Source organism: Tursiops truncatus, chromosome X (assembly GCF_011762595.2).
Source record: "Tursiops truncatus isolate mTurTru1 chromosome X, mTurTru1.mat.Y, whole genome shotgun sequence".
NCBI lineage: Eukaryota > Metazoa > Chordata > Mammalia > Artiodactyla > Delphinidae > Tursiops > Tursiops truncatus.
The window spans coordinates 77,867,752-77,879,126 of record NC_047055.1 but is presented as its reverse complement, the minus strand read 5'-3'; the positions used below and the strand labels follow the sequence as shown (position 1 = coordinate 77,879,126).

Below are 11,375 nucleotides of genomic sequence, written 5' to 3'. Positions count from 1 at the left end.
TTCCCTTTAGGGCTTCCCCCCTAAATCTGAGATGAACTTTCCAAGCTTCCCTTGCCCTCTTCCTCCCTACTCCAAGCTGGCCCAGAGCATTCCTACTTCATTTCCTCATCTTCTTACTGGACCACAGCACTTAAGGGTGGGCCTTGGGTTGGCAGTCACTTGGATTTGTGTGGTTCTCATCTCCCAGGCTGTGAGGCTGCCATGGAAAGCACAAACTCAGTCTTAATTATTTTGGGGCCCCTACCCTGGCCTTCCTGGGCCCCTACCCAGCCAGCAGTGCCTGCTATTAGAGATACTCAGTGTATTTGGTTGAACTGATTAGGATCAGTTAAACTGTTTTAAAACTTAAACTGTTTTCAAGCCCCCTCAAATATGTCAGAAGCACTGTTTACACACTTGAGAATGTATTCCAGTGTTTCTAGACTATTCATTAGAACAGGTCCCTTGGGCAACTCTCCAAGCCCGCTGAACCAGTAGTTTTGCACTTAGGAACAAGGGCTGGAGTCAACATTGCAGCTGTGGTGTCTCCACCTTAGGCTATTCCTGCAGCTCCACAATACTGTTGTGTTTCCAAACTCAAGACTGATCAGGGCCTGGGGGAGGGATGAACATTTCTGTGGTTCTAGAAAGAGGACTCAACTGAGTAAAAGAGGGCTAGCAAATCTCCTTTACTGCTCCCCCAGCTCCCAGCCCAGGCTTCCCCATGCCCTGGGGCTTCTGTGGTTCTCTTCTGGCTCACTCCCCACCTCTAAGTAAAAGAAACCTCTTTTGTTTTCAGATTTCTTCTAAATCCCCATTAGGTGCTTGAATGGCCTGAAAACCTCTGAGGTGGTGGTTATCCAGCCTGGGCTTACACATCTCCAATAACAGAGAACTCAACACCTTGTGAGATGGTTTTCCATATCTTTGAATAGCTCTGATTATCAAAACATTCTTTCTTACGCCAAACCAAGACTGCTTCCCTATTGTTTCTGCCATGTAGTGTTGTGGGGTCATACACAATGTTCAGAGACAGGTCCTAGATTTGTGTGTGTGTGTGTGTGTGTGTGTGTGTGTGTGTGTGAAGGAGACAGAGACAGAGGCAGAGAGATAGACAGAGAAACCAAAACAGACACAGAGGGAGCTGGAAGGGCCTACAGAGATCATCTCGGTCAGTGGTTAACAAAGTGTTTTGGCAAGATTAATTCAGGAGCAGTAAACATATTTAGGGGGCACATTTTTCCGATTCAAAGTCAAGTGATGGTTGAGTAAATGAGCATATGCCTAATCCCCCTAGGAGATACCCACCGAAATAAAAAAGAATCAAAATGAGATAAGAAGATGTCTTCTTTTTCAAACTAGGAACAGACCACAGACACAGAGCACAACCTTGGTATCTCCATATGCAAAATAATTTAAACCAAAGTAAAAATGAAGACACCAGGAAAAAAAGGCACAAGCTACCTGGCTCCTCCCACGCCCTCCCCGACCCCATGACAAAAGGCCAGTTCACTATTTCTCTTTCCTTTGTTTTCTATCTGTTGTTCCAAGGGCTAGGTTTTCTCTTTCCTTTATTCTTTTTTTTTTAATCTTCTAAATGGGAGCATAGGCAATTCGCTTTTAGTTCTACTGGTGGTTATTTTTTTGATGGTAAGCACCATGCTTAAGCCTATAATTCTTAGTTTTTCAACTTCAAAACTGAAATGGTATCTTTGATTCACCCTCTGAGAGATAAGAAAAATTTCACATTTACTCTTTACCTCCTGATTTTTTTGTCTAATTTTTGTCCCTATCTATTTTAGATAAATTATGGTTGTTTTACACAGCATAGCTTTTCTTCCAAGGACTGTACCTGACTGTCAAAGAGTCTCACTTCAAAAAAAGGCCCAGGCGCAGTTTCACAAGTGAATGGACTATTTCAAATTTTCAAGGAGCAGATAATTCCTATGCTATTTAAATTATCCCAGAGGAAGAGGAAGAAAGGAAATAGTTTTTTTCTAGTTTTTAGATGATACATAGATACAAATTTCTACTTAAAAATTCAATGATATTGTGGATAAACAAAATGTGGTATATACACACAATGGAATATCATTCAGCTTTATAAAGAAAATTCTGACACCTGCTACAACATGGATGAACCTTGAAGACATTATGCTATGTGAAATAAGCCAGTCACAAAAGGACAAATATTGTATTATTCCACTTATATGAGGTACACAGAGTAGTCAAATTGAGAGACAGAAAGTAGAGTGTTGGTTGCCAGGGGCTGGCAGGAGAGAGAATGAGGAGATATATAGCCTTGCAACAAAAAAATCCAACTATATCGAAGTACATAGTTTAAAAGTAAAAAGCTCAACACCTTCCTCCTTCCACCCACCCATTTCTTTCCCTCTCCCTAGAGGAAACAATTCATATGGATAATCCAAAATTTACTCAGCTAGTCCTTACTGAGGATATTTAGGTTGTATCTAGAGTTTTACTTGCACAAACAACACTCTAAGGAATAGCCTTGAAATATACTGCTGTATAATACATATATCTGTAGTATAGATCTCTGGATATAGACTGCCAGTTCAAAAGCTATGTGCGTTTTATTTAGTGAGTTAGTTAGGTTTAGATTTATTTATTAACTCATATAGTTCAAAATATCAGCCGTTTAAGAGATTACACAGTGTAAAGCTCCGTCCCATCCTTTTCCCCCAGCAACTTGGTTCCCCTCCTCAAAAGCAACCAATAGTATCATTTAAAATATATTCTTTAGTCATGTACAAGGGAAACAGTATGTTTGAGAATGCCTGTTTCTGCATTCTCCCATCAACACAGCATATTATCAAACTTGACTTCTTGCTAATCTGACTGATGAAAAATGGTATCTCATTTAATTTGTATTTGTTTAATTTGTAATATTATGAGTAAAACCGATGGTTACTAAAGCTGGGAGACCATGCCAGCCTCCCTCTGCAGCCTCTTTCCCACCTGTCACCTCTATCCTCCAGCTCCACTGAACACGGAGACACCCTGTTCTTTCACTCCTGCCTTTGCTCTGGCTCTGTCCTCTGCGAGCTCCTCCTAAGCCTCCCTGTCACCCCAGGTCTGATGAAGTGTCCTTCCTCTGTGCTTCCTTTCATCACAGCACTGGTCATGCTGCTTTCTGTTTATTTCTGTCTATTTTCCTATCTGCCATCTCTACTAGATGGTGAGCACTGGGACTGGATCTTTATCTCTCTACCTCTATTGTTCATCACCATTCTCTTCAGTAAATATGGAGTGAATGGATGAATGGACAGCTGGCAGTTTCACATGGAGGTCACTGGAATGCAGTCATTCTGTGTGACTGGCTGAAACGAGATTTACCCTCTCATAAGAATGTAATATATGCGGAAGGTGGCACTTCAGATCAGTGGTGAAATGGTGGATTGTTCAGTAAGTGGTGTTGGGCTAACTGGTTAATTACCATAATTGGAGAAAATCAATTTATGTCCTTATCTTACACCCAAGTAATTTCCAGGTGGATATGTTAAATAGTGTCAAATATAAAGAGAAAGCATTAAAAACTTTAAAGTATATACGAATATTGATCCAACCTCGGGATGGGGAAGCCTTTTCTAAGCAAGATACCGAGACAGAAACCATAAAGAAAAAGATCGATAGATAGACTCCATTACAATTTTAAACTTTAGCATATGCAAAAAGTCAGAAATAACACTGAAAGGGTAATAATGTATGGGAAAAACTATTTTTAAAAAATATCTGGGGGCTTCCCTGGTGGCGCAGTGGTTGAGAGTCCGCCTGCCGATGCAGGGGACACGGGCTCGTGCCCCGGTCCGGGAGGATCCCACATGCCGCAGAGCGGCTGGTCCCGTGAGCCATGGCCGCTGAGCCTGCGCGTCCAGAGCCTGTGCTCCGCAACGGGAGAGGGCACAACAGTGAGAGGCCCGCGTACCGCAAAAAAAAAAAAAAAAAAAAAAAAAAAAAAATCCGAATGAAAAGTGGAAGGACCTATTAAAAATCCATGAGAAGAAGACAAACTTACCCATAGAAAATTAAGCAAATGTCATGAAAAGGCAATAAATTAAGAATTATTTGTTCCAGCATGAATGAAATAGACAGGGTAATACATACTTAGAGGAATATTCCACCTTACTAGTGATCAACAAAGGGTCAACTAATACAGCATTTTTCACCTAACAAATTAGCAAAGATGATAATTTTCAGTGTTTGCAACTATATGGGAAAATAACACTCTCACACCCTGAGAGTGCAAATTGGCTCACTCTTTCTGGAGGGCAATTTACCAGTATGCATTAAAAGCCTCTCCTTTTGACCTAGATCACTTCTAGAAATGTTATCAAAGGGAAATAATCAGAAATATAGACAAAGACTCAGCTACAAGGATATTACAGTGGCATATTTGTAGCAGTGAGAAATTGAAAGCAATCTAAACGTCCAGCAATAGAATAGGACAAATAAATTATGGTACATTCACAGGCTAAGAATGCAGGCATTAAAATCATCGTATTGAAGACTAAGGACAGAGGGAAATGCTTATAATGTATTGTTAAGTAAAAAAAAAAAGTAGTTCAGATAGAATGATACCAGTTTGGTTTTTTAAAATATGCATGTCTACGTGTGTGTGTAGAAAAAGCGTGGAAGGAAGGAAGATACTGACTGGCCTGAGGAGTCCCTGCACACAGGCCACCCTGTCCCCAAGAGGGCACTCTGGTAAGCTCCAGTGGCTTTTGCTTTCACGCTACAGCCCAAGAAGTTCTGGCTTCCACTGTAGGACCTGTGGGAAGAGGCCAAGTGGCTCCAAAAGTTACTGTAGACAGAATGAAGGGGTGGTTGCTGCCACAGCTGATAGTGTTATAGTCTTAGGCTCCTAGGTAATGATACATTTATTGCACATTTTATACATATTTTCATTTAATGTACCTAACATCCCAAGAGATACCTCTAAGACAGGCATTAACTGTCCCATGTTACTGATGAGGAAACTGAAGCCCAGAAAGATTAGATGACTTAATCCAAGTCACAAAGCTAGGAAGCGGGCATATGAGCTGGGCTTCAAATCCAGATAGATGTCCTTGTCTTTGGCTGCTAAGGCAAAAGGGCATGTTAATGAGTAGTAAATGAAGAATAGTAAGTAAATGAATGAAAGTTGCTTCTGGAATTGAATCCCTTTGGGAACAGTACCCCATGGCTTTTGCACACAATTGCCCAGAACAGTCACTGTCCTCAGTGACTGTGGTCACTGTTACAAAATGGAACAGACTGCAAATCCCTCATGCCCTGCCAGATCCCACAGCGAAGGCCCCTTCTTGGCTTGTGCTCTGGGCCTGGTTGGAATCTGGCCTGGGTTTACTCTTCCCCATCCTTCCAGCTGAAGGCAAACCCAGTGGAGGAAGCTGGAACAGGCCCAGTGAGATCTTAAGGGCTCCCTGGACAGAAATAGTTATTTCTCTTGTATTTAGGGAGAAAGAAGCCTGTAAAATGGGACTCTGCTGGTTTGTTTGCTGCCTTCTGCCAAAGAATTCAGTGGGCAGCACCAGGCCCTCCCCCCACTCCCAGCAAGGCCCACATTATCCAGGCAGTGCCCTCTCCACCAACCTATGCCCTCCTCCCCATTCTGGGCCTCTGCCCGGCCCATGCCCCCTTCCTTGGCCAGTGCAGCCTGCCCTCACAACAGTGCCCCGTCTGCATCCAGCCCCTCCCAAATTTATGTGCAGATAACTTCCCTAGTGAGTGCCTCCTCCCCTAGCCAGGTGCCACTCCCTAGCCCTTCCACATCCAAAAGCCAGGAATCCCTTTTTCACCTTATACCAATGCATACCCTTTAACAACCAGGCCCCTGGTCCTTGTCACCAGCCTATTCGCTCTTCCTCACTTCCCTAACCCTGTTTCTCAGTCTATACCCCCATGGAGCCAGGCCCCCTTCCCCAGGTAGTCCCATTTCCCCACATTACACACCCTGCCCCAGCAGATAAGCCCATCCCCCATCAGAAGCCCTTAACCTGCCTGTGCTTTGAAGCCAGGCAGGCCCTCTTCTCAGCCGGGCTCTCTTTGTCCGTTTATACCTGCCTCCCCAGCTACCTATGCCCCCTTCCCTGGCCAAGGCTAGCTCCCCAGCCTGGTTCCCTTCCCCTCCTAGGCAGGCTTCCCCTATACCCACCTAGACCCTCACCCCAGTGGAGTCACATTCCCAGCCAGTATCCTCTTTTGCAGCAACCCTACCCAGGCCCCTGCCCCAGCTTGTTACCCACCCACCCCCGCCAGCCCGTGCCCAGGCTCCCTGACCCAACTTGGTTTTCCTTCCCCAGCCTATGTCCCCTTGCCCGGCCAGGCCCCTTTCCCCAGCCAGAGCCTCTTCCTCAGCCTATGCCTCCTTCTTTGGATTGGCCCCCTTTCTAAACCAGCCATCTTACCAGCCTGTGTCCAACTCTCCAGCCTCTAGCCACTTGTCTGGAAGTTTTCCCACCCTGGGCCACAGCCCAGCCTCTTTACCATCCTATGCTGCCAGCCTCCCCTCCCCAGGCAGGCCTCAACCCCAGCCTGTCTTATTCCCCATGCAGGACCCTTCTGCTCGCAGGTCCCTCACCCAGCCAGGGCCTGTTCCCCGACCTGAGACCCTGTTGACAGCCTCCTTAGCCAGGCTACCCTTCCCCGGGCAAAGCCCCTTTGCAACCCTTTGTTCCCTTGCCCTCACGGGACCCCTTCTCCAGAAAGGGCCTCCTTCTGACAGCCAAGTGCTTGTGCCCAGCCTTTTCCCTTTTCAGCTGGACCACATTTCCAAGGAGTTCCCCCTTCACTGGCCTTTCATAGCCAGTGCCTCCTTCCCTGGCCACGCATCCTCCTCTCTCAGCTCTCCATCACCGGTAAAGTCTCCTCCCCAACCATGTGATGTTTCCCTGGCAGCACACCTTCACACACACATGCCCCCAGCTGGGAACTCTTTCCCAGCCAGACTCCTCCCCACAGCCAGGTTCTCTTCACCCAGGGACCTAACAGCCTCTCCCCCAGTCTAAGCTCATTTTCCCAGGCGGGCCTCCTTCCCAGTAAGGTACCTTTCCTCAACCGGTATACCTCTTCCTCAACCAAAGCCCTTCCCTAGCTTATTCCCCCTCCTCAGCCAGACCTTCTCCCCATCCCTAGCCTGTGGCCCCAGCTAGGTCCCTTTCCTCAACCACGTGCCCTCCCTCAGCCAGGACACACGCCTTCGTTCCCAGGCAGGATCCCTGCCCTAGCAGGCCCTCTCCACCTGCTAATGCCCCTCTTCCAGCCAGGTCCATCAACCCACCTATTATCCCATGCCCAGCCTATGTCGGTCTCAGCATTCGTACGTCTCCCGCCACCAGGTTCCTTTCCTAGCCTGTGCCTCCCTCCCAGGCCCCATTCCCCTGCCAGAGCCCCTCCCCGGGCAGGCCACCTTTCCCTGCCAGGATATTTTCACCCCCCAATCTCCCCCAGCCCAGCCAGTCTCCCATCCTCAGCTTGTGCCACCCTATCAAGTCTGTGCTCCTTTTCCAAGACAGGCCCCTTCCCACATCCAGGCCCCTTCCCCAGCCTCACCCTCTTCCCCAGCTTAAGCCTACTTTCCCAGCCAGATCTCTTTCCCTGCTCAGGTGCCATTCCCCAGGCTTTTCCCCCTTGAACAGTCAAGGATTCCTTTCTCATCCTTTGCCTCCTAACTCAACTAAGCCTCTTTCCCTTGACCAGCCAAGTCCTCCTTCCATAGGCAACCCGCACTCCATGATCCCCTTCCTAGCCTGGCCTCCTTCTTCACCCTGTGCCCCAGTCCACACAGGTGTCCTTACCTAGCCGTCTCCCCTTCTTCTGCCTGTTCCCCTTTCCCCTGCCACGTCCCATTCATCCCCCTAGATTGACCCCTTCCCCAGTTTTCACCCTTTTTCCCAGCCAGGCCCCCTTCTACAGATTATGCCTCCCTTCCTGGCCTATTCTTCCTTCCCCAGCCAGCATTCTCATCCCTATAAAAGGCTCTCTTCTCACAATGCATCCAAATACCTAGTTTTCTCAGGGACTTCCTCTTCTCAGCCAGCTGGCTATCTGAAAATGTATGTGATGCACACATTTACACAGTGAGCTATCTGGCAGGATTTCTATATTTGTATTTTGAAAACAGATTCCCCCCCCCCACCCCCTGCCTTCAAGAAAAAAAAAACAGTGGCACTTCTTTTCCTCCTGCAACTAGCCCTGGACTGGCAAGTTTTTGAAAGTGAGAATTCTTTTTCATGCATAGCAATGAGAACATCCTTAACTGAAGCCATTTCATGATGTTTGCACTGAGTGAAACATCAAGTCAGGATAGCTTCAACTATCTTGTTACTCCCTAAATCCTTCCCTGGGAGATATTCCACTCCAGGCCACCATCAAGACTGCAGGCCCATTCCTCCTTCCAAAAGCCTCATCTGTCACTGTGTCCTCCCCCTTCACTCCTGCTCCCTAACCCTCCAGGATTCCTTTGCTGAAGTCGATCCTGGGATACAAACTCTATATGAACTAAGTCAGCTATACAAAAATGGAAAACCGGGTATTTTTTTAAACTGCTTTTATTCTTTAAACAAACTACGGTTCCCCTTTTCCCCTTTGTATATTTCATTTTAGAACATTTGGTGTGTACAAAGAATTTTTAAATGAATTTAAGTAATCTCACTGAAATATAGGATCTAAAGGTTAAATTTTTTAAATTGTTTACTGCAAATCATTTCACTTTTACATTTTTTGGCAAATTCAAGGTATCAACAAGTCTCAAATATCAACAAAAGTTTATTGCTCACTTTTTTTTTGCTTCATACCAGTTGCAGATATAACAAAATGAATCAACTACTTTAATACTTTTTAAAATCTCTCTTTAAATACTTTTATCTCTAAGAATTAAGGAAAACGACTAAGTTCAGATCTTTCACATTCATACCAGTTGTAGATAGAACAAAGTGGACCAACTGCTTGAACAACGTTATACCCTTTTATGTCTGAGAATAAAGGAAACTTAGTAGTTGATGTCACCCCTCACGGCAAGTTAAACTACCTATCAGTTTGCCTCTTCTTAGTTCACATCAGTTGCAGATATAATGAAATGAATCAACTACTTGAATAAAGTCATGTCCTTTCTTATATTTAATAAAGGAAATTAAATTGAGATCGTTCACATCTTAGAGCAAGCCTTATCTAGCCTATCAGTTTAGGTAAATGTACTTTCTACATTTAACGCTTACATTTAACTTCTAAAGTTAACAAACATTATTTAGAATTCAGGAAACATCTAAACAACTGTAATTAATTTGCAACCATACAAGGTTTTATGAAAAAACAAAATAAAATACTAGGGCTTCCCTGGTGGCTCAGTGGTTAAGAATCCCGGGGACACAGGTTCGAGCCCTGGTCAGCGAAGACCCCACCCCACATGCCGCGGGGCAACTAAGCCTGTGAGCCACAGCTACTCAGCCTGCGCTCTGGAGCCTGCAAGCCACAACTACTAAGCCCACACACCATAACTACTGGAACCCGCGCGCCTAGAGCCCCCACACTGCAAGGAAGACCCAGTGCAGCCAAAAAACAAAAAAAGAAAAAAACTAGAGGAGGTCTTGTTTGTAACTTGAGACGTCTCCTGAGTAGCCCTGTTGAAGTGGAAAGCAAAACCCCCAAACAGCCCACAATACATTTTTTTCCCCAAAGAACTAAGCAAAAGGCATTCCCAAATCATTTCATTCACATCAACTCCAACTTTAAGTAATGAATACATTCACGGGGCAACCGGAAGATTCTGAGCTAAACTGATTTTTTTCCCCAAGTGAAGAACGCATCAAACCAAGTTGCCATTTTTTGAACCCCAAAGTTACTTGCAACGTGACCAGTTCTCATGGGTGCGGGCGCAGAGACCCTTCAGGGCAAGAAAGGTGAGAACTTGGCAAACTCACTCCGCTAGGGTAGCACGGTACAGATCTCTTCCTGGTCACCGGCCTCCGGTCCCCCTACCCCGTGAAAGAAGCAACCCAGGGACGATCGAGGAGGATAGAAGAGCGAGGGAGGAAGAAGGGGGGGGGCGGGGGAGGAGAGAGGGGTGAGCTCTAAGTAAAATGAATAAACAAAACCTTGAGAAAACCGAAGGAAAAAAGCGGAGCCTGCTGAGGAGACGCGGCGGCGGCAGATTCGGCTCCAACGGCGGCCGCCACGGCGATGGCGGCAGCGGGCCTAGATGAGACGCCGGGCCACGCTCCCGCCGGAGCCGGTGTCGAGTGGCTTCACCGAGTTGTAGTGCTCCGCGCTGCTGTAGGAGTACTGCTTGCAGACCAGGGTGAGCGGCTTCTTGGTGTACTCCTCTCCGATGACGACGGCGGGCGAGTTGGCCTGGATCACCTCGATGGGGGTCTGCAGGACGTGCGACAGGGCCCTCAGCTCGAGCTGGCTTCCACACGACGCGCTGAACACGATGTCGTCGCAGTAGCTCAAGAAGTCGTCGCGGCTGCAGGCGTCGCCGGTTTCGGGGTTGCTGAAGAAGGGCAGGAAGTCGTCGACATGCTGCCGCATGTACTCGGCGGTGCGCCTCCGCAGGCTCCCCACGGTCACGGAGAACACCAGCTGGTCTTGGATGGCGCGGTACATGCAGTGGTCGTCGGCCGGGATATCCTTCACCTCCAGATGCTTGGCCCGCAGGATGGCGCCGAGCTTCATTTCCTCGTCATGGCGCAAGCTGGCCAGATGCTCCCTCTCAGCCTTGTCCATCCAATCCTGGCTTTCTCTATTGAAGGCCTCCTTTCTTTTGTGCTTTCTCTGTGCCCTCCAGAGGTGAGGAGGCTTGTTCTCGAGATCCAGCTTGGCCAGATCTTCAGTGACAGAATCGAGGCTGCTGTTATCAGGGAAACTCTCCTGGAACTTCTCCAGCTCCTGCTGGTGCTTCTGCTCCATCTCGGCCTCGAGGCGAGCCACATCGAGGAGCAACTGCTTTCTTCTCTGCTTGTCGCTCTTGGGGATCGAGCTCTTCATGCCCTGAATGTGGGCCTGCAGCTCTGTCTTCTCGCGGCTGTGGCGTCGTAACATCCGCTGATGCTCACTCTGTGAATCTCCCATGATGTTTAAGGGCGGGCGAGAATCGGAGTTTGGTGGCTGAAGTACCGCTACACTTCACGTGAACAGTCTGACCACCGAACTGCCTAGAGCTCCTCAGCCTCCCCTGGCGGCTGTACTCTGTTCCCCTCACCCGCCGTTGCCCTCACTCTATTAACGGACCTCTCTGCCATTGGCCGCTGTCTCTCCGCGGCTACGCCTCCTAAACACTCCTGGCACTAGGATTGGCTGTTGGGAGACCCTACCTATGCTCCCATTAGACCACGTGGCAATACGTGCTTCCGGTTTCAGCGGGGTTCCTGTCCCGGATGTAC

At 47.4% G+C, this 11,375-nt stretch overlaps 1 protein-coding gene across 1 annotated transcript; it reads right to left on the bottom strand.

The window, feature by feature from the left end:
* Positions 1–10,169: 10,169 nt before the first annotated feature.
* On the bottom strand, positions 10,170–11,064 carry LOC117310363 (OTU domain-containing protein 6A-like). Its single transcript, XM_033849870.1, has one exon. It carries the CDS (start codon positions 11,062–11,064, stop codon positions 10,189–10,191), a length of 876 nt encoding a protein of 291 aa, XP_033705761.1. The 3' UTR covers positions 10,170–10,188.
* Between the last annotated feature and the right edge of the window lie 311 nt (positions 11,065–11,375).

Bases quoted from the DNA above. Each gene is read 5' to 3' on its own strand.
- LOC117310363 (XM_033849870.1), bottom strand. From the start codon at position 11,064: ATGGGAGATTCACAGAGTGAGCATCAGCGGATGTTACGACGCCACAGC.